Source organism: Colossoma macropomum, unplaced genomic scaffold (genome assembly GCF_904425465.1).
Source record: "Colossoma macropomum unplaced genomic scaffold, Colossoma_macropomum, whole genome shotgun sequence".
Classification (NCBI taxonomy): domain Eukaryota; kingdom Metazoa; phylum Chordata; class Actinopteri; order Characiformes; family Serrasalmidae; genus Colossoma; species Colossoma macropomum.
Window position 1 is genome coordinate 825,363 of NW_023494894.1, and position 23,854 is coordinate 849,216.

At 42.1% G+C, this 23,854-nt stretch overlaps 1 protein-coding gene across 1 annotated transcript in view; it reads left to right on the plus strand.

Annotated features, from left to right (window-relative positions):
• rpgrip1 (RPGR interacting protein 1) overlaps positions 1-18,284 on the plus strand; it is a 28,275-nt gene extending 9,991 nt beyond the window's left edge. Inside the window, 20 exon segments of the mRNA XM_036560706.1 lie at positions 49-195; positions 1,961-2,034; positions 2,203-2,411; positions 2,516-2,622; positions 2,742-2,792; positions 2,895-3,074; positions 8,022-8,139; positions 8,617-9,129; positions 9,872-10,026; positions 10,375-10,660; positions 10,663-10,728; positions 11,140-11,336; positions 12,676-12,726; positions 12,853-13,050; positions 13,167-13,227; positions 13,333-13,433; positions 16,450-16,639; positions 17,315-17,399; positions 17,637-17,764; positions 17,858-18,284. Coding sequence (XP_036416599.1) covers positions 49-195; positions 1,961-2,034; positions 2,203-2,411; positions 2,516-2,622; positions 2,742-2,792; positions 2,895-3,074; positions 8,022-8,139; positions 8,617-9,129; positions 9,872-10,026; positions 10,375-10,660; positions 10,663-10,728; positions 11,140-11,336; positions 12,676-12,726; positions 12,853-13,050; positions 13,167-13,227; positions 13,333-13,433; positions 16,450-16,639; positions 17,315-17,399; positions 17,637-17,764; positions 17,858-18,096 — 3,156 coding nt within the window. The 3' untranslated portion in view covers positions 18,097-18,284.
• The last annotated feature ends 5,570 nt before the right edge of the window (positions 18,285-23,854 follow it).

Sequence of the window (23,854 nt, forward strand, 5' to 3'; positions counted from 1 at the left end):
TTGTGATTATTTGTTTTTTCCTTTTATTATTCATTTGTTCTCCCATAGGGTCAAAAGTCACTACGGGAGAACCAAGGAGCCTTGCTGGGAAAGGTGGAGGAGTTGAATGAAGAACTGAAACAGGAAAAACAGAGAGTGCTGACACTAGAGGCTCAGCTCAGCACTGCCACTTTCTCACTGCAAGGCCTTGAAGAGGTACTGCATTTATATAATTTATGCCATCTTCACAAAACACACACAGATATCATCACCTCACCTCAACATATTTTGTAATCTAAATGATTTTCTTTCTCTCAATTAGAAATCAAAAATGGTGGCAGCCATTCTATGCCCCATTTCTTTATTGAAGAATTCACAGTAGAACTGTAGCATACAAAATAAAGTATATGGTAATGTCCTCTTTTCCACTGTAGGGTTCCATTGTTTGTGAGCATGGAGAGTTCTAGTGGCATTCTAGCAACATTTTCACACGGACAGGGTTCATCAGGGAACACTTATAAACTGTGCTCAGCGGTGACACAGTGGTGGGATGATGCAATGATTATTCTATGTACTGATTGGTTTTGCATTTATGTCAGTGTTGTGCAACCGCAATGTGCTGAAAAACAATTAAAGCTGGTTAGCATTAGCTTAGCTATCATGTTACCAGCTCTCCTCACCACAGAGCAGGTTCAATTCTGACTAAGCTATACTAACAAAGGTTTAGGTGATAATGATTTCATTCTGATTGAGCAAAGTAGAGTGGCTGGTGTTGGAGGGACAGAAAGTCGAAATTAAATCTGTTCCATGGTGTTTGGATATGTAGCCTCCTAATTAGATGCTAACCACTTTCTAGCCTATTTAGACTATCTAGTGGCCTGCAGATCCAAAACACCACTGTACAGGTTTGATTCCGTCTGCTCTGCTGTTACAAGTGTAGATGATAAAAATCATTCCTAAAATAGCAAAGTCAAATGACTTGTGTTATGGTGACAGAAAGCCACCGTCAAACCTGTCCTGTAGTGTTTTGAGCTTATCCTGCTGGGCTAGGCTGATGCTAGTGTAACATTAGTTAGCAGGATAAAGGTTCCACCCACTGCAGTACTTGGTACTCAGCTAAATAACACCTGTTTAGAGAATAAAGACTCTGAGAGCACAAAATTGAATGTTGGCCTGATAGCCGGAATCAAACATTTAGCTTGTTAGCCACTCCTGTGTGTAATTTCCCTTACTATTTCCTATTATAACTTTTAGCATAGCACATGGAAAAAGAAACTGTAACTGGTCTCATTAAAACCACATCAGAGCAGAGCAGCACAGTGTGGCCCTGGGTAGCATTTGGCTCTGTCGTGGAAAAGAGGCCACAAGCATCAAAAGTCCTTGTTTATGTGAGAGCTAACATAAAATGTTCATGTGCATAATAATTAACTTGGTTACTCACCTAACATTCTCATCCATAGCAGAAATGGCCATTATTGTAACAGTAGTACCTGGATGAACAAAAATCAGGTATAAAGTGAAGTTTTTGCATTAAACAATATGAAATAATGACATGCATGGCTGGCACATACTCATACCTCTGTGACTTTACCTAGCTCACCGTGGAAACAAAAACTGAAAAATTCATGAAAATACCAAAAATTCATGAAATACCTGATGATGTTTATGTTGCAGTTGTTTTAGTCGATTACTAGTCTTGCATCAATATTTTGGTCAACATTCCTGCTCACATTTACCCAGGAAGGCAAGCTTTTTCTGTCTCATTTGTCTCAAGTTTCTCTCAAGCTTCAGTGATCCCATACACTCAGTGTTTGACAAGTACATGTCACAATAACAGATGATTAAGTCATGCTCTATATTGACTCAATATTTATGATTAAAAACTGAAAACCTAGCTCTAATAGCCATGGCTTGCCACTGAATAATCTTGTTAAGGTTCTTAATAACTAAACTCTTACCTGTGGCTGTTTCTCCATCTTAGCTACAAGAGAGAGTCTCAGACCTTGAAGTGGAGAGGAACCTCCTGAAAAGAAGCTATGATTCTCTTCTAGAGAGGTGAGTTACAGTGGAATGTCTGTCAAAACTCACCCAAACTCTTTTTTCAAATTGGCCAACAGAACTCCAACATTTTTAACTTTGCTTATCTTTGCTTTGCAAACACATAATCAGTCACAATCATATGTATCCCTATCTATTGATGTTCTTGCTTAATTTCTGCTCTAGCACTCTGTCTGCCCAGAGCCACCAGGAAGAACACAAGGATAAAGAAAGAGAGAGGGAGCAACTGAGAGAGGAAACGTGGAGAGCTGAAGTGCAGAAGCTTGAGAAGAAGCTGGAAGAGGAGCAGAGACAAAGGGAAATACTGGAGCAAGAAAAAGAAAAGATGAAACAAGAGTATGAAAGGATTGAGGAAGAGAGAGAGCAGGAGAGATGTGAGAGATGTATTTAGCTCATGAATAGGCCAAACCGTATTATCATTGATATATCTTTTGTCATATATCTACTGATGAAACATGACAACTGTTTTATCACACAGCCCTGACCACTGCCCTCAGAGAAAAACATGTGTGCATGGAGCAGGAAATGCTACAACACAGACATGAAGTGACATCTTTACAAGAGAGACTGGACAGAGTGACAAAAGTAAAAATGACTCACTATTACTCAGGTGGTCTATGTTTTAGATTAAAATATTCCACTGCCTCTTCAATAACCTAACATTCATTTTTCTTCTGCCTGCCTCTTCTCTGTTTATGTCACAGGAGTTTGATATGAGTGTAGAAGACCTAAGTGAAACTCTGATACAGATAAAAGTTAAGCTATTAAGCTATTAAGTTTATCCTGGAGAAATTTCATCCATTTAGAAGGTCTACTTACATTTAATATTGCTGTCTTACATTCTTTCCCTCTCTCAGGCTTTTAGGCTGCAGCAGGAGAATCACAAGTGGTTGTGTTTTTCGGGGGCTGATGAGAAGGTGGAGGATTGCTCTCGAGAGCTGGCTGCTCTGCAGGTCTCACACGCAGAAACAGTGCTAGAGATGCAGAAAACTCGAGACCTACTACTTGTGCAACATCGACTCAGTAACGACCTGCAGGTAGCCAAACACACTCTCACCTTCAAAAAGAATAGACAAAATACTAGCTAAGGAAACCTAAAAGGCCATGAATTTACATGTTTTAATTACTCAGTATTGCCATATAATAACAAGTTAATTGTTATTTGTTTTCCTGAGTTCTGAGTAATTTAGGTGATCATCACGGCATAACAAACAATGTTTTTTCAAGATAATGACACAATTTAAGATCAAAGCCGAAATGCCATGTTTACCTGTGTGAGATTTGTGTTTTATCCTTTTGCTGTGGTCTATGTACAGCACAGATCACAGAAATAATAAAAATATACATGCAGATTTCTGATCTTTCAAGATTATTATTGAGATTATTGTTTGATACTTTCAGGCCCGGATCATCCAATTCGTTTTATGGCACGTGGCCAGGGCCCAAGACACTAGGGGACCCCTGATTGCAATTATGAGAAAATCTAAACAGGTTTTTTGACTCACAGTGGGAGCTTTACTAATGGCACAGTGGGGAAAAATTAACTAACCATGTACTATCAGCAAGCAATTAGAGTGAAAACAACAAAACCAAAATGCTTTCATTATAATTAAAGAGGATGTCTACACCAGTTGTGAGCGGCAGAGGGCCATGCGACGTGCTGCGCCGTTTTTTGATGGATGCCATGTTTCTGTTTTTGGTGCAACGGTGCAGCTTCCCACTGTGCCAGTGAAAGTTTGGACTTGCCGGTCTCCCAAACCACCAAGTGGTTATGGCTGAGTGTCAAGCGAAGTCTAGAGCATGGCTGGACAGGAGAAGGCTTGGTTGAGCTAACCAAACAGTCCACTATTAGCCACTGCAAAGAGGTTGGCTGCTAGCCTGAGCTAGGCTAGTGGGCAGTTCAATGAGTGTCGAACTTGCTGACTAAACCACTATAAGTACAAGTAATTTCAAAATTTTACCATCACTTTCCTTGTATCACAGTTATTTACAAGATATTGGGCTGATAACAAGACTGTGATAACTGTGGTTGTTCCGTTGGCCGCAGAATTAACATGGAACTTTCTCGCTCTCATACATTTTTTCTGTCTCTCTCCTTGTCCCCCTAGTCCAGCCGTTTTCTCCCAGCAAAGCCGCTGACAGAGAGTTTAGGTCATGAACTGAAACCAAATAAGAAAAGGGGAAAAGAAATAAAGAAACCCCTGTCGCTCATTGTTTAGCAGGGTGGCACCCTCCGCCCGCTAAAGGTCAGGATGTCTCCATATGACCTATCCTTCACACTAAAGCGTTTGCATCAAGCATATGTTTGATTTTAAGTTCCTCAAATTTAATAACCATCCCCTAAAAACTATGGTCAGGGGCTGGTCTTTAGATATATCGGCCAGGTTCTTCATAAGTAAGTCGGATAACAAGTTTGACTTGCCTCTTCCCAGGAACAGAATTCCTAGCTTCACCTGATATTCCTTGGTTGATTAAGCTCTTACTCTGCTCTGAGCTTTCTTAGGCATCAGCACTGGCTGATTGAGTGAAATCTTACTGCCTGGGTGAGAGAGAAATTAAAGTAATGTCTTTGTTTGGTTGATCACTGCCTTCACCTTCTGATTTAGAATCAATTTCAGATTCTATCACTATGTTGCCGTTGAGCTCTCGGTCACCCACAGGCACCTGGTCTTGTTTAGAGTCACCCCCCTGAGTATCATGGTCATGTGATATCTCTGGCCAGTAATAACGTCTTCATTCTTGGTAAACAGTCCATCCATGTCTAAGGTGCAATGGACTTCACAATCCTCATCGCTCTCAGAATCACTGGTGGAATAAAACATTTCTGGATTTTTCTTTGCCTGCTTATTAACTGTCCTGGGTGCACCAGGCCCATGGGTTTTCTGTATCCCTGTCTCACTTTGCAAGGGCTCATCATTTGCAGCATGTGGTAGCCTCACTAGCTGTTCTATGGGCAAGAGGTGGTCTCATTTCCCATGCCTTTCTCAGGTTTCATTTAATAAACGGGGAGATTAAGCATCTTCCCGATTCCAACATATGGCACAGAGCTCCAAAAACCTTGTAATTTATGCCACCCTTTTAGTCCCAAGAACTCATTTGCCACGGTCAAGGGCCTGGAAGCAAACCAACCTGTCATAAAGCTTTTTGTTCCTTTGATGGGTTTTGTCAGCTGTTTGACTTCACCATCACTCTTCAACGAGTTACCAAAACAGGAATCCAAAACAGGAAACAACCTTTCTGCCGAACATTTGAAATATTCCGTTTCTTAGAGCTGTTATAGGTGTGGACGTACTGACTCCACTGATTCTGATCCTTTGTGGAAAAGCTTGCACATAGCGGCTGAAATGATCTGTGACTACCAAGATGTTGGTGAATCCCTTAGAATCAGCTTACAATGAGAGGAAATCAAAACACACAAGGTTCATAGGACCACTGCTTGTGATTTGGTGGAGCGGTGCTGCCTGTGGACTATATCTCTTTTGCACCACGCACACGCCACACCTCCTGTGCCATTTTGGCCAATACAATTTGGGGTGTTCACAGGTTCCTTCCACCCCTAGGTGTCCCAGATCATCATGGCGTGCCACCATCACTTTCTGTCCGTACATCTGGGGCAGCACAACCTGGAGGATCTCCACCCCAGAGAGCACTTTCTTCATTCAATACAGCAGCTCATCTCTGATGCCCAACTTTTCTGCCTTATGTTTCATCAGTCCTAATTGAGGAGTCTGTTCCAACAGTTCTGAGGGCCAAATTTACTGCAGGAAGAGATATGCCCTCACAATCTTCAGTGTTACCACTTCCAGGTGCATGTCCATAGAGCAATTCAACATTTATGTTAGTCTTTCCGGGGCAGTACTTAATGTCAAGTAGCATTCAACTTCGCCATGGTCAATACATACATGAGAGGGTTGTTATCGGTTCTCACGATAAACCTGCCGCCATACAAATAATTGTGGAACTTATCCACTACCACCCATTTCAAAGCTAAACACTCTAGCTGGTGAATGTGGTAAATTATCTCTGCATTGCTTAAACCCTGGCTGGCAAAGGAAACGCGTCATAAACCCTTGGGATGTTCTTGATTCAGCACCACTCCAAGACCACTCAAGCTTGCATCAACATGCAAAATGAAAGGCTTGTCGGAGTCTGCAAAGGCTAGTATGGGGAAAGTTCCTCCTCTTCCAGTACTCTCAAATAGGTGAAACGCTCAGGGTCGATTTAGCAGAGGTGGTCATTGTTAAGGCTGGAGTAGCAGTATCGGCGGGATATAACTGCCCCACTACAGTTCCTGCTGGTACGAGCACCGCCTTTAGAGACTCACTCTCAAAGATAATCTTAAATTTGACGACAATTATGGCAGGAACTACCATGGGCTGCAGCAAAAGGCCTTGAGGAAGTAAGTGAGTCAGGGGCTTCAACCATTAGAACACCTTTGTGGGGAGGTTGTGTAATGCTCACACTACATTGTATACAGTTTCTGCTACAGGGAGGAATGCACAGTGGTTCGGGCCCAGCCCAGACGACCTGACCCACCACCTCATCCTGAATCACTCCTGACAATGAACCCTCCTCTGAACCAGTGTGTGCAGATGAGTGGACTGCTGTTACAAGACAATGCGTTAGCCCAGAGCAAACACCCTAGGCCCAAGCTAACATGCTGTACCAGAGCCAGTTTTGGCTGTACCATTATGTAACACACACACACACACACACACACATTTTCTAAACTGCTTATCCTTCTGGGTCACGGTGGGGTGCTGGAGCCTATCCCAGCGGTCATTGATCAAGGCAATATACACCTTGGACAGGTCACCAGTCTATCGCAGGGCCATTGTGTAATATATAGCTATATGGAGTGAGACTTTTTCTCCTGTTTCTGAAATTTGGCTCCTGAGAAATAAACCTTTGATCAAAATGTTGTCACACATAACTATTTAGTGTCTAAATCATCTCACCCCAGTATTAGCTAAATAATATTTCTATAAGAAAAGTGTAAGATCGCAACGTTTTCTTATACAGCTTTATTTTATATTACAGAACTCTTTCAGCAGTCTGTGAGTGTAGAAGGAGAACTCGTGCTTTTCTAATTCATCACCAGAACTTCTTACAGTGAAATGCTGAGGTTAACCTCCTCTTTTCTCATAAGGGGGGTTTAGGAGAAACAATTCAGAGATCAGTGATCCTTCATTATTACATTATTGAGATCTGCTTTATTTATCTGAGACAATCTTAAGAAAGATTTTTTTTTCCTTTGGATGAGAGATCTGTAAGAGCGAGACTCGACAGAGTAGAGGTCTCCAAAGCCAAATATAAAATGTCAACCACTACAGTTAAAAAGTTGATTTGTCCTTGTAAGCAGTGATCTGCATCATCAGAGGTGAGATATAAATGGGAAGAATGGAAAAATTTCCACAGCAGTTTACTGTAGCTGCTTTTTCCATCTTTATGCACATTTTAACTGTCTGATTGTAATTTACGTTGTCTTCGTTGGGGTTAATGTTTTGCTTGTCAAGAATGGATGTATACTTTATAGGACAATGTTGCACTGGTTGTTGGGTTTATGTTAACCAGTGTTCTCATTAATGTGTGTGAAATCTTGCTACTGTTTTGTCATGATTGGAAAAAAAGAATGTTGCCATTGTGGTGTTGAATAGGCTTTTCCTTATCTTGCTGCGACATCATAACAAAATCACTGACCACCCAAAAAAGGTAGCCAGGTAGAGGGCCACCAAACATTTGTGCCCAGGGGCCCATAACTTGATGATCCGGGCCTAAATGCTTTCTATCAATGTTTATAAAAAAATATTAGACCTATTTACTACAAAGACAACAATGACAATAAAAAAAAAACATTTTGTCATATCTCGAGTTAATTATGTTCTTAAATATCAAGGAAATTATATTTATCAAGGAAATGATTCTGTTATCTTGGAAAAGCAACATTTATAACACTGATGAAAGTGATTGCTGCACTTTATTAGGCTGAGTTGAAGATAGAGGTGGAGAGAGCTGCAAGAGAAAGAGAGGAGAACAGAAAGCGGTTCACTGAAAAAGACAAACTGCTGAAAAGCAGGGCTCTTCAGATCAACAGCTTACAAGGTGAGAGCTATGGGAATTATACACATTGAGTTGCCAGTTTATCAGGTACACCTGCTGCACGCATGCACTTTGTAATTATACAGTTACTGACTGTAGCCCATCTTTTGCTAAGCACATTTTCTCAGTCCCGTTCTACCCTGTCCATTGGTGGAAAGACACTATGTGACCACTGCTGATATTATTTGAGAGGTATACAGCACTGACACTAACACTATAGTGGCATGTAAGTTGGCAGCATTGGACTAGGTAGGTGTATGACAAATTCTTCACAGCTATAGAAGGTCTGCAGCAGGGGTGGGGAACTGGGGTAAGTGTACCTGATTAAATGGCCAATGAATGTAAGTACAACGTTGGTGTATCAAATAAACTGTCATGCTTCTGCATTTTGAGATGATCATAAAATATGCTGGCAGTGTAGACTTACAATCTCAGTCAGTTTTTTACTTTAATGACAGTGGTGCTTCTCTTTTATGTTAGCTCAGCTAAAAGACTTCACCTATGGTCCTAGAAACTACAGTCGGATAATACCACATCAGTACACGTGGACGGGGGTGGATCAGGAGTTAATCCAGCCAATGGAGGAGAACACCATCTTCTCCCGACTGCAGGAGGGAGAATCCCTGCTTGAAATCCATCTTTTAGGAGCCACTTTCACCCCTGTGGGACTGAGGGTCATGACAAAGGACAGAGGAATGGACTCTGGGGGTCACCATGAGGTTATGACATTTTGCACCTATTCATTCCTAGATTTTGAGATGCACTCAACCCCACTGGTTTCAGGGGCACAGCCAAATTATGGCTTTACATCCTGCTATGGCCTTGCTGGGCGTGATCTCACCAAGCTCGGTGGTCAGGGAACGTGTGTTCATGCTGAATTACATCAGGCACTGGGAGGGGTGCAATTCATAACCAGGGGCAGAGCAAGGATTCCCCTGATGGGGGTGCTACAGCGCAGAGGAGAACAAATAAAAGGCAGAGCCAATATAACAGGTCAGAGAAACAATGGGGCAGCATTGGTTTATTGCATGTCCCAAAGTCCACATTTGTGGTTCATGTGGTTGTGGTTCACTTCTTGCTGAAGTACGTACTTGCATGATATATTTTGAGATGTGAAATGTGGGGATATTTAAGTTTACCCGACAAAAAATGACTAAAATTTTGTCCAGGAAGATTACCTTGTCTTTGTAGGACAGCTAGTCAGGGAAGTTCTTGTGATTTTATTTTCCTCAACATTTCCAAAATAACGTGTTAGAATGTCACCAACTGTTGTACTGTGGGATAAACCTCGCCTTTGCTACTTTTATATAATGTGGTATTTGGGGAAGGATGTTTTTAGCATGATCTCGCACATTGTGCTTTCGTACGTTTGAGAAATGAGACACCCTTGGAAATATAAAGGAGAGAGTACATGCCTACAAGTACACAAACCCGTAAGTATGGACTTTGGGAATATTCTTCTAGAACAGGTTTCTTGAAAACAGCACAATACCCTGACTCTACACAGTTCTATGATATTTCTGCTCTAACACATATGATTCAAATATTGAAAGTCTTGATAATTAGCTGATGAGATAAGTGTGGGTGGGTTAGAGCAGGGAAGACACTAAATTGTACAGTGCAGGAGTACAACAGGAACTTCTAATTTTGTTGGACCTTTACTGCCACAATCAGTTCTGCTTTCAAAACACACTTGCTCTTCCACTCTATTAGTTACCACCTTTTTATTGCACAGGGTCAGAGGGCGAGATAATTGGGGTCCTGGAATTCTGGGTGCGTCTGTGCCCTCAACTGGAGCCAACAGACACTCACAAAGACAAAGTCACAGACAGAATGACCAACAGATGGCCAATACACACAGCTATGGATGGGAGTCATGTACAGCCAGAGGTAAAGGCCTAGCTTATTGCAGCTGAGTTGGTTTTCCCTAGTCTTTGCTCTAGAGGTTAACAGTTTGAATATTAAAGTGAAACCCAATTGTGACTGACATCTCAACGCTTTCACTCCATCATCAAACCCTGATAATACGGTTTGACTTAAATGTCAAAATAATTTTAAAAAAAATCTAATTTTGTCGAACTTGCCACATAAAAGCTGACTATAGGATGGGGTTTGGACTTCTCTGCATTAGGCGTAATCTGAGTCTTGGATTCTAGGCCAATATCATGTCAGCACAAACAGTCTACAATCTGACTGGATGAACTGAACTCATTTCAACCAATGTTCTTGCTTTTACAGACTCAAGAGTTATTTGACTATGGTGGAGGGATACCAAATGAGCTGATGGTGGTACTGGAACGATGTGTGGGTCTCAGTGCACGCTGGCCGGGACTTCTTCCTGATGCTTATTTAACTTATCGCCTTTATGACCTACCTCCTCACTCCACACCCATAGTACCATGCTGTGCAGACCCTGTGTTTGCAGACTCCACTATCTATCCACTTGCAGTCACAGCAGATCTGATGGAATACCTGAAGGTGGGCAGCCTATGGGTGTATGTGTTTGATGACAATGAAGGCCAAGCTCTCATAATTACCTGGCCAAGACACCCGTTCCACTCCGGGCCTTGACAACTGGCAGACCGATTAAAGGTAAAACCAAGCAGAGCAGACCTGATTTTCAAGAGCCTTGCTTCACTCTTGCCTTCATTTCACTGACTGAAAGAACGACATGACTACGTGGCACAATGGTCACAATACATGTGTCGTTATGTAAGAAATGCATGCTGGGATAGGCCAGGGCCAGCATCCTATCACTACTCAGAAAGAAAAATACATGTAAAAATACAATAGTACGTTTTGAGTTTCAATCCTAAATGGCAACACTTCTAAAACATCCTGGGATCATGAGAATAAATATTTCCATGTGTAAAAGACATCAGCTAGCACATCTAATTTTCTCTCTGATAATTTCAATAAACTTCGCTGATCAAAGACTGCCTATCAGGACATGTATGTTTGTATTGATTAGCAAGTTGAACTAAATCTGTTGGCTTATATCAGGTGATTATGTCCTGAGGGACCCTGCTGGGGGACCTAGAGGCACAGCGAGGGTGCATCTTCAGTGGAGGTACCCCTTCCAATCACCAGAAATTCTTTCTAGACCAGGAAGAAAGGAAAGAACAGAGAGGCTGGAGAAGACTGAAGACAGAACTGAAGTTGGAACTGAAGTTTTACAGAGGCCGATCGCTAAGCCCAGGGTGTGTTTGTGTGTAGTTGTGGGCAAAATGAGAATATTTTGTCACTGTTGTTACATCATGATGCATTTTCAGCATGATATGGTTTCTTATATCATATGCCCTGTTCCATTAGGGGCATTATTCTAGTATTCCTAGAATATCAAACACTAATTTAAACCAGTTATACAAAGCCTGTAAATGCAAATCAGTGTATAGTAACAAGTAGGTGATTAGATATCAGTCCATTATGTCATTATCTTATTGATTGATTTATTTATTTATTTTCATTTGATGTTTTTTCTCATGGTCCTTCTTACATAGCTTATATTTTCTAATGCTGACTTTTTGCTGGTGTATTTTGTTAGTTCCAACTTGTTCACAAACCTCATTCACACTAAAGATTATGATATTCACTGATCAGGCATAACATTATGACTATGGACCCTCACAGAGCAGGTACTATTTGGGTGGTGGATCATTCTCAGTGCTGCAGTAACACTGACATGGTGGTGGTGGTGGTGTGTTAGTGTGTGTTGTGCTGGTACGAGTGGATCAGACACAGCAGTGCTGCTGGAGTTTTTAAACACTGTGTCCACTCACTGTCCACTCTATTAGACACTCCTACCTTGTCAGTCCACCTTGTAGATGTAAAGTCAGAGATGATAGCTCATCTGCTGCTGCACAGTTTGTGTTGGTCATCCTCTAGTCCTTCATCAGTGGTCACAGGATGCTGCCCACAGGACGCTGTTGCTGGATATTTTTGGTTGGTGGACTATTCTCAGTCCAGCAGTGACACTGAGGTGTTTAAAAACTCCAGCAATACTGCTGTGTCTGATCCACTCATACCAGCACAACACACTCTAATACACCACCACCACATCAGTGTTACTGCAGTGCTGAGAATTATCCACCACCCAAATAGTACCTGCTATGTACTGTATATTATGCCTGATCAGTGTATATTGTGTTTTGTGATGGTTGGTAAAGTTTAGTGGGCAATTATCAGTGCCTTCCATATTGGTAGACTGGGGTTTCATTGCCTGGTTGGATCCCACGCTCTACCAATAAGAGGCATTGAGCAAGAATCTGAACCCTACATTCGCCTACCTCTATAACATGATTTAAGTTGTAAGTAGCTCTAGATAAGAGCATACTCCAAATATGTAAATGTTGAATTTTTGCCACATTGCCCACCCTTTTTTGTGTGTTTGTGTGTTTGTCTGCTTACCATGTGGATTAGTGAATTATTAGAGAAAGTTCAGTTATATTTGGAAGTAGATTTACTGTTATGGAAAATGAAAACCACACAGAAATGCTACTTTTCTTTTTCACTCTTTATTGCACATCTTTTTGGTTTCAGTCAAAAGCAGCTCAACAAAAGCTGAGTCCTCGCAAAGATGAAAGGGACCAGGTAAAAATCATATTGCACTCTTTAAGTATTTGATGTTTACCTCTTACACTGCTTAGTTCATGAAATGGTCATTAAAAGGATCATGTCACATTGCATTTTCTCTTAATTGCATATTCTCTTTTTCAGCCACTGCCCCAGCCTCCATCAATCAAAATACATAGACCTGAGAGCTCAGTACGTACCCAAACTATTCACATGAAGTCACGCAGCAAGGGTCTGGTTAAGCCCAGCAGGTCACCTGATTTTGACCATACTACAGACATATGGTCGCCAGTCTTCTCAAGCAGCCAGCAGAGGAAATCAGGAAGTGATTCAAGAGTACAAGTAAGAAAAAGAGATGGTTTCTTAAGTGCTACTACAAAAATGAAGTCTGAACTTAGTTCCAGTTGGTCCCTAGGCTTGGCATCACGTTCAAGGTTTATCCATTTTCTCCTTTAAAGGCTATAAAATCAGTGAAACAGGAAGAAGAGGAAGAAGAACAGATGTCTAGGAGTGGGAAAAGTGAGAAAGATTGTTTATCTACATTAAATCAAGTTTTTGACAGTATGCATAAAAATATATGAAAAAGGTTAAATTGATTTTGCTACTGTGACTTCACCTGAGCAGCTCCAAAGGACATTGAGGAAGTCTTGGAGTCTGAGGAATCAAGTGCCTCAAGCGGTAGTGATGTCATTATAATACCTCAACCACCAAAACCCATCAAAAAGGTATATACATATATATTTGAATATATATATATTCAAAATCCTCTATGAAAAATGGACACAGACAAGCGTGTACCCTGCCCGGGAAAGGGTCACCAGGACCTACCCCTGGAGCCAGGCCTGGGGGTAGCGTCCCCCGGCGAGCGCCTGGTGGCCAGGCAGCCCACGTAACCCAGTGACGGTGAAGAGGCAACGTGGGGGGACCATGTGGGCCCACCACCCGCAAGGTCCAGCATGGGGGAGCGTTGCAGTGCCGTATAGGCAGTGGGAGATTGCGGGGGGGCCCCTGGTGGCCTAGGCCCCGGCGGCAGAAACTGGCTCTTGGTATGTGGAATGTAACCTCACTGGGGGGGAAGGAGCCGGAGCTTGTGCGGGAGGTTGAGAGGTACCAACTAGATATAGTTGGGCTCACCTCCACCCACAGTGTCGGCTCTGGAACCAAACTCCTTGATAGCGGTTGGTCCCTCTCCTACTCCAGGGTTGCACAGGGTGAGAGGCGCTGGGCGGGTGTGGGGATACTCACGAGTCCCCGGCTGGCAGCCGTGCAGTTGGATTTTGTCCCGGTGGACGAGAGGGTCACCTCAATGCGAATTAAAATCGCAGAGAGGAAAACTCTGACTGTTGTGTGTGCTTATGCACCAAACAGCAGGTCGGAGTATTCGGCCTTCTTGGAGCAAGTGGCTGGGGTTCTGGAAAGGGTCCTGCCTACAGACTCCATAGACTTACTGGGAGACTTCAATGCTCATGTTGGCAATGACTGGGAGACCTGGAGAGGCGTGATTGGGAAGAACGGCCTGCCCGATCTAAACCCGAATGGTGAATTGTTATTGGACTTCTGTGCCAGGCATGGATTGTCCATAACGAACACCAAGTTCGAGCACAAGGATGTTCATAAGTGTACATGGCAGGGAAGACCGATGGTCAGACCCGGTAGGCCCAAGCGAATAGTGAGGGTGTGCTGGGAACGACTGTCGGAGGCCCCTGTTCGGAAAGATTTTAACTCCCACCTCCGGGAGAGCTTTTCTCATGTCCTGGAGGAGGTAGGGGACATGGAGTCTGAATGGACCCTGTTCAAAACCTCCATTATGGAAGCTGCCAGGCGTAGCTGTGGCCAAAAGCTTGTTGGTGCCTGTCAGGGCGGTAACCCAAGAACCCCCTGGTGGACACCGGGGGTGAGGGAGGCCGTCAAGCTGAAGAAAGAGGCCTTTAGGGACTGGATGGCACAAAGGACTCCCGACTCAGCAGATAGGTACCGACAGGCGAAAAAGGTGGCAGCTGCAACGGTGGCAGAAGCAAAATCCGGGGCGTGGGAGGAGTTTGGAGAAGCCATGGAAAAAGACTTTCGGTCGGCCTCAAGGAGGTTCTGGACAACTGTCCGGTGACTCAGGAGCAGTCGGAGTGGCTGCGCCCAAGCTGTATTCGGCAGGGGTGGGGAAGCTCTGACTTCAAATGAGGATATTGTCGGTCAGTGGAAGGAGCACTTTGAGGAACTCCTTAATCCAGAAGATATGCGTCCCTCACAGGAGTCAGGGCCAGAGGCTTCTGGCATGTCAAGCTCCATTTCACTGGTGGAGGTCACTGAGGTAGTTGGCAAGCTCTTCAGTGGCAAGGCACCGGGGATGGATGAGATTCGTCCAGAGATGCTTAAGACTCTGGATATTGTGGGGCTGTCGTGGCTGGCATGCCTCTGCAATATTGCATGGACCTCGGGAACGGTACCCTTGGACTGGCAGACTGGGGTGGTGGTTCCTATTTTTAAGAAAGGGGACCGGAGGGTGTGTGCCAACTATCGGGGTATCATACTGCTCAGCCTCCCTGGGAAAGTCTATGCCAAGGTGCTAGAAAGGAGACTTCGACCAATAGTTGAACCTCAGATTGAGGAGGAACAATGCGGATTCCATCCCGGCCGTGGAACAATGGACCAGCTTTTCACCCTCTCACGGATTGTTGAGGGGGCATGGGAATTTGCCAATCCAGTCTACATGTGTTTTGTGGATTTGGAGAAGGCTTACGACCGTGTTCCCCGAGATATCTTGTGGGAGGTCCTCTGGGAGTATGGGGTGCCGGGGCTGCTACTCTGGGCCATTCAATCTCTGTACTCCCGGAGTGAGAGCTGTGTTCGTATACTCGGCATTAAGTCGGACTCTTTCAGTGTTAGCGTTGGACTCCGCCAGGGTTGTGCCCTGTCTCCACTCCTGTTCGTGATATTCATGGACAGGGTGTCAAGGCGTAGCCGTGGTCAGGAGGGCATTATGTGTGGAGGCTGAAGGGTGGCGTCTCTGCTATTTGCAGACGATGTTGCTCTTTTGGCTGGATCACATGGATGCCTCCAGCGCGCACTGGAGCAGTTTGCAGCTGAGTGTGAAGCAGTTGGTATGAGGATCAGCACCTCCAAGTCTGAGTCCGTGGTCTTAGCCCGGAAAAGGATGGCATGCCCACTCCAGTTAGGGGGAAAGGACTTGCCCTAGGTGGAGGAATTTAAGTATCTTGGGGTCTACATCCCAACCCTCACCTATGGTCATGAGCTATGGATAATGACCGAAAGAATGAAATCGCGAATACAAGCGGCGGAAATGAGCTTTCTTCGCAGGGTGGCGGGCTACACTCTATTTGATGGGGTGAGGAGCTCGGCCATCCGGGAGGAGCTCGGAGCAGAGCCGCTACTCCTCCGCATTGAGAGGACCCAGCTGAGGTGGTTCGGGCATCTGATCCGGATGCCCCCTGGACGCCTCCCAGTGGGGGTGTACCAGGCACGGCCTACTGGGACAAGACCCCGGGGTCGTCCTAGGAGGCGCTGGAGGGATTATATCTCCAAGTTGGCCTGGGAGTGCCTTGGGGTCCCCGGGAATGAGCTGGAGGAAGTTGCGGGGGACAGGGTCATCTGGGATTCTCTGCTCTCCCAACTGCTACCGGGACCCTAGCTGGACTAAGCGGTTAACGACGATGATGATGATGATGATGATATTCAAAGACATAATAAATATGAAATTAATTGATTCCCTTTGTTTTGTTTTTTCAGGGGGACAGACTTAGAGTGGAGATCTTATCACTTTTGTTTGACCCTTCCTCAAGTGTTGCTTTGAACCAATCAGTGCAGCAAGTCTATGTGGAGTACCGCCTCTTTGGTGTTCCCATGGAGACCACAGAAACCCCCATGTCTCTGCGGAAACCAACAGAGGGAGAGGAAATACATTACAATTTTACCAGAGGTTATTAGAGCTGCTAATGTATTTTCAGATTCTTTTATTTAGTGGACATGTACTGCATTTGTGGGTCTGTTTGCTTTGCTTAGCTTCAATTTTAGTCATACACCATCCATTCAATTTGGTGTTCATTAATTCTCTTCTCTAGTAGCACTGGATTTAGTCATGGAGCCATCAAAATTTATGAAAATGGGCCTTTTGGGCTAATACTGGCTCATTTATGGCTATGTTGATACTGTTTATTAATGGCCAGTATCCCTGACAAATAAATAAATAAGTAGGAAAATATATAAACAATATTATACCTGATGACAACAAATTTTTAATCTCTTTAATCCAGCACAGTTCACAAAACATGACATTTCTTCCCCACCTTTGAAAACATCTGAACCAAGTAATCAAGGACATAAAGTCCTTGACTACATGACTTATCATGTAGGTTAAATAAGCTTCTTTAAAGAATTATTTCAATGAGCCAAATGTGATTCTTCTGTGGCATTGCTCCAATTAAACAATTTTAAGCACCTTTATTTTTAAGAGTGTAAGTACCTGCATTTATGAAAAGGGAGCCTGATGAGAAGAGAGTCTACTACAGAACAAGAATGCTGTCGCTTTATTGCCTATTCTATTGCCTGCTTTTTTCTTAATATTAAACTTTCTGTCCATCCCTCACTTTTTTAGTCATACATGTGGACACCATGGAAGCGGCTCCTCTGAGGCGCTTTCTTTACACTATGCTGCAAGGCACTGATCCCAACCAGGGCAGGTAAACAGAAAATGGATCAGAGTAAGACAGAGCAAAAAAATTGCCAATGTACTGCCTGATGCTCATTTGTGGTATTGTCTGTGATAAGAGGACTGAGGGACTGATATATATTAGAGCCCAACAAGATTGTGCAAAGCTAAATTGTTTGGGAAGAATATAATAAATAATAAAATATAACAAATAATCCAGATTGTTTTACAACAAACTAAAATCCTTAAAACCTTGCTAATCACTCAGGTTAAAGTTCACTGTTGTGAGTGAGCCACTGAATGAGGAAGATGAGTGTAAAGATGTTGGCCAAGCCCACCTGGACTTGCAGGAACTTCTGCTTACAGGAAATGATGTAATTGAACGGCAAATTGACAGTAAGTTGGTGTTAACCTTTTATAAGGGTATTCACTATGCAAAATCATCACCCCTTTAAAAATAAGTTTGTTCTCTTTGTCTCTTTCTTTCAGTTTTCAGTATGGATGATGAGCAGGAGGTAGTGGGGAAGCTGCGAGTGTCTCTAGAAGCTGCTCAGGCTTTAACAGGAATCTACTGGGAGTACCAAGACCAGAAGCAGAAGAAAGATGCAGAGGCAGTGACAGAGGACAAAGAGGAAGAGGAAGAGGAGGAGGAGGCGCAGAGAAAAGAAACAATAAAGAAAGGCAAAGATATGCAAGTGATCGATTTTGATGTTGATGATTTTTTCTGAAAAACTTAAATGTGAAGTGTTTATTTTAAACTTGATGTAAAGAAAGATTTCTTTTAATCTGAATATAAAGACTATTTTGATAGTGATGATTTTGGGCTATTGTGAAATTGTCACTCTTACGTGGCATGCCTCTGCCATTGACATTTACGAAGTAAATCATTCACTTTTTGCCTGTAGACACTGGATTCAAAATAAAACAATTAATTACCTGGAGAAGAATCTGGAGTCACAGCTTTATTGCCATGTTTCACAAGAGTGTCTCAGAGCCCACTTTTGAAATATACTTTTGTAATACTATCCCCAGCAACTGGGTTAATAAGTTGATGAGTCCGTTCAGGTACTGAGGGGCAAGGCCATTTAGAGCTTTATATGTCAGTAGAAGAATTTTGTACTCAATGCAGAATTTAACCGGCTGGCAGACAGTGCATTTCTTAATTTGGTAATATTGCGAAGATGAAGGAATGCTATTCGGAGGAAGTTACTTAACATGCAGTCTTTAATGTCTTTTACACGGCCCTCAATCTGATTAAGTTGAATTTTTTCTTCTGGTTTGGCCAGGATATAAAACTGTGTGTCATCAGCATAGCAGTGGAAATTCACATCATGTTTCTCTAGTGGTAGCATATATAATGTTGTGGGGCCTAGTGATAGCATAATGTAAATATAATGTAAATAATAGAGGCCCTAAAATAGAACCCTATGGAACACAATACTTTATTTTTGTAAGAACACATGATTTGCCATTTACATTTACAAACTGATAGCGATCAGTCAGGTAAGATGTTCCTGTTACAGTGGTCTTTTGTATCAAATGCTGCACTATGATCAAGCAGAAGAAAGCAAAGACACATATCTTTGGTAAGAGGATAATAAGAGATTGTTTACAATTTTCACCACTGCTGTCTCTTTCTAGAATCTGATTAATGCCCAAAGCATTTGTATAAATTACCATTTAAACGAGGGCTATGTACATGGTTTGTCAGTGACTGACTGTCCTGCACTGATGGCTATCTATGAGATAGGCCTGGATTATCCAATGGTTTTTATGGCACGAGCCCAGGGCCCCATGTCACTAGGGGACACCTATGAGACCCCTTATAAGAAAATCTAAACAGCAGTTTTGAATCCCTGTGGGAACTTTATTAACAGCACAGCGGGAAAAAGGAACACCATGTCCAAACAGCAAGTGACACGAGCAACAAATAACAAAAGCAAAACGCTTTCGTTTTAATCAATGAGGATGTCTGCACCAGTTGCAGGCGGCAGAAAGCCATGTGATGCACTGTGCCGTTCTTGACAGACGCCCTGTTTCCATTTTTGAGACACCGCATCGCTCTGCAGTTCAGAGGAACCGCCCACATATTCTTCAGTGTTGTCCACCGAACATCCTTACTGGTTGGATTTTACTTCTCTTCTCCTCACATTTGCCAATGTATTCCCATAAGATTTCAATTTTAATCAAGCCTGTGTGGTATCTTTGCTTTGTTGGAATCTCTGTTTTTAATGTGGTTTTACTCCTTTAAATGAACATACAGGACAAACACATCATACTAAAATGAGTGTATGACACATGCATGTGAGCAGTTCTTTTTGACTGCCATTGTATTACTGTACAGTTGTACCTCTTTAGAAATAACCTGTTTCAGGAAATCATTGGCATTAAATGATTAGAGTAACTCAAATTTAGGCCTATGACTGTTTACCTGGGTAATGTCTGTGTGTGTATGTTCCTATCCTACACAATCTTTTTTTTCACTCTTCAGCATGAAATTCTCATTAAACTAAATTAATGCAATTTTTTTATATTTATGATCAGTTCTCAAAAGGAAATGTAAGGACTGGACACATCAATACTTCTGTATTGATCTCCCTATCCCATGTGAAAATACACTTACCACTAACACAGATGTATAAGTATACTCAGACAGTGCACTCAGATTAAAGTTGAAATGTCAGCAGGTGTGTAATAACATGTAATGCATACTGTGTAATTTATTGTCATTATGTCCCACACTTCGTTTTGCAACAATGTGGTTACCTTCACCACAATGACTTAATACTTCTGTGTGGTATAGGGCAAATTATAGAGTCTCATGCTGTTCTTAGGTGCCTCCTCTAAAAGGTAATGTTTTGTCTTCTCTTATGACTCAGGTCATGCCAGTCCTCTGCCGCACAAACACGATGACACTGCAGTTCTAATGTGCAGAACTTGCTTTAGTGCAGGAGTGTTAAGCTCTTGTTTTTAGGGCAGTTTAACATGCAGAATTTCTCAGTAAAACTGGATATTCCAGCAAATTTTGAACATTTCTGTTGAAAGTCATTCTGAGTATTATATTGTGAAATGGAACATTGTAAAGAAACGTATTCATTTGGATTTCTTAATAGGACCAGGGGTCATGATATAACCATTTTATTTGCTATCCAAAACAACCAGTGAACCTAGACGTGTCTGATATGTATGCTGAGTTTTGATATGTACTGATGATAGTTGTAAAATAGTGATAAATCAGAAACAATGTTTTCTTAGTGTGCTACACAAAGGACACACTGCATGTATCTCTCCACCATGGGTGGATGTTAAAAATACATTTTGGGCAAAATCCTTATCTCAAAGCTATTGTAAAACAATGTTTCAGACAGTGTATCTAGTCAGACACATAGATTGTCATGTACAATCATATGCAGTCCTGTGGCTCTACAGGACTTGAGACAAACACCCCACTGTAGGTTGTACCTTATCTATTCATACATTGAGATGTACTTTAGACTCCTGTATCTCACTGAGCTTTTGGATGACCATCCTGGTATATCCCATGCAAACATACAAAGACCATGCACAAGATCTAGGTCATGAAATGTATAGGTATGTTTTTAGGTATAGTGTTTTTTATTTGAACTCACTTAGTCTTTCTCACCATCCACACATTGATTATATATTTCTTTAAAAGTAAGGACTCCACTTCTTTTAGTAACCACACCAAATAACATCCCAGCCTAAGATTCAGACTGTGAGTCAGCGTTTTTGCAGTCTCACAAAGTCTTTTTCTTATCTCCACCATTTCAGACAGGAGGAAAACATTAGATTAGTGAAAATGGTCTTTTTAGGAGGAGTGGTGACTGTTAGTGCAAAACGCCTTGAATCTGCTGCCACACTCCCCATGCCTGTATTAACTCTGAAGGATTGGTACTTTTTGTTAAATATAATGAAAACATCAAATTCATAACTTACTGCTTATTAGAATAAAGCAGAAAGGTAATGATTTATTCAACACATCACAGTGGTTATTTGGCATTCACATCTTATCCTCTCACACTGAAAAAGATGGCAACAAAGAAAAACATCCAAAGTTTACAGTTAAACAGATAAATGGGGTAATGTGGAATTGAAAGTGCATACATACATACATACATCATCTAAACCGCTTATCCTTCTGGGTCGCGGTGGGGTGCTGGAGCCTATCCCAGCTGTCATTGGGCGGAAGGCAGGATACACCCTGGACAGGTCGCCAGTCCATCGCAGGGCAGACAGACAGACATACACAATCACACACTCACACCTAGGGGCAATTTAGCATGTCCAATTAGCTTAACTGCATGTTTTTGGACTGTGGGAGGAAACCGGAGTACCCGGAGGAAACCCACGCAGACACGGGGAGATCATGCAAACTCCCCACAGAAATGACCCTGGTCGCCCAGCCGGGAAACGAACCCAGGCCATTCTCGCTGTGAGGCAACAGCACTACCCACTGCGCCACCGTGCATACATATATAACACAGAATTTAAAAGGAGATTTATGTAATAAAAATAAAAACCACAAAGTCCAATTGCTTTATCCATTCTTTCTTACAAATGCTGTTTTGCCTTCAAGGTATCAGGAGAGGGGCAACTCTCATGATTTGTGGAACTTCTACAAAGTAAAATATAAGCTAATACACCGACCAGGCATAACATTATGACCACCTCCTTGTTTCTACGCTCATTGTCCATTTTATCAGTTCCACTTACTATATAGGTGCACTTTGTGGTTCTACAATTACAGACTGTAGTCCATCTGTTTCTCTGCATACATTGTCAGCTCCCTTTTACCCTGTTCTTCAGTGGTCAGGACCCCCATGGACCCTCACAGAGCAGAGAAACAGATGGACTACAGTCTGTAATTGTAGAACCACAAAGTGCACCTATATAGTAAGTGGAACTGATAAAATGGACAATGAGCGTAGAAACAAGGAGGTGGTCATAATGCTATGCCTGATCGTTGCATGTCTGCTACAAGCTTGAAGTAAACCATGAAATGTCATTTTGAAACATCAGATGTCTGTGTTAAATCTAGGACTGCCAAAATTTGTGCATGCATACAGCCATTAGTTTAGCACTCACAAATGACTAGAATTCCATAGGGAAGATAGGAGAAGTATAGGCCTAGTGCTAATAGTCATGGTTTGTCATTGGGTATCAATTACTTGATGGTAGAAACTAGTGAAACGATCAGGAACATTTCAGTTCTTTAAGAATGCTTGTGTTAAAAACAGTTGAAGAGCACATTCTCTGTGTCATCACGTACCAGATCCAAGTCCTTCCAATCAAACTTATCTCTGCTACTTCTGCATACAGTAGTACTGATTACTTTTAAGAATGAGACACGTAATCAGAATAAGACACAAAAAATATTTTTAAAACTTTTGTTAGTATCATTTGTGAAAGCGTTTGAGACAGTCGTTTTTTTGCATCAGACCTAGTAACATCACTTTTTTTACAGCTATATAAATCCACACAACAAAATTATGACTCTATTCTATGTCATAACATAATTATGTAATGTCCAGGGGTGAAACTGTTTTAAACTGAGTTTTGAAACTCCTAATTAGATTGGTACAACAGACTCATTTTGCTTGAATGTTTCTAGCAATTCAGTGTCAGTATCGCTAGCATCAGCCTAGCTGTGCTCGAGGCCCTTGAAATACTGTCTATTAAAACATTAAATACCAGTTTACACACCCTAGCTGCATAGGATGGGATTTAAAGCCTCATCTGTAGAGAGAAACTGGCCTGTTTCTTTTTTTTGTCCTCAGGCAGTGTGTGGAACACAATCTGTTCAAATTGCTAAATTATATTTTATCCTAAACTTTTAAGAATGACCCAGCCTTTATTAAAAAAAAATTATGTACAGTGCATTATTTTCTGTAAACGTTCAGTACCATGGGAATTTATGTCAGTCTTCTTCTTGAAAGTGTAATTTAGTTAGAATCTACAAGCCAGAGACCCATTAAATTTGGCATTATTTTTTCAATGGAAGCTAAAAGCAGTAAAAGGCATAGCACTGAACCCTAGACCCAGGAGGAGTAGAAGATCGAGAGGGGGAAAGGTTCAGAACATTTGACATGAGAAGGTAACACCAGATTATGTTGTAAATTTAATGTAATTTTATTTAACTTTGTAATTCATATTAACGGAACTCATCAGATGAAACAATGAACAGCAGTGACTGATCTATAATGGAAGAGATAAACAGCTATGAAAACCAAGATACAAATTTTCTCTTTCAGGAAACACAGAATGGGAGTCACAAAACACTGCTGGCCAGTCTTGTTGAAGCCATACGGATTCTTAGCACCAAGGTTTGTAACTTATTACCATAGTTTGAGGTATCTAATTGGGGTTGACACATCTGTCCCCACACTCTACTTTCAGTGTGCATAGCTGGTATTTTAGCTTATTCAATTTTTTCTCAAGATCTCATTCTTAGAGGGATTTTATATG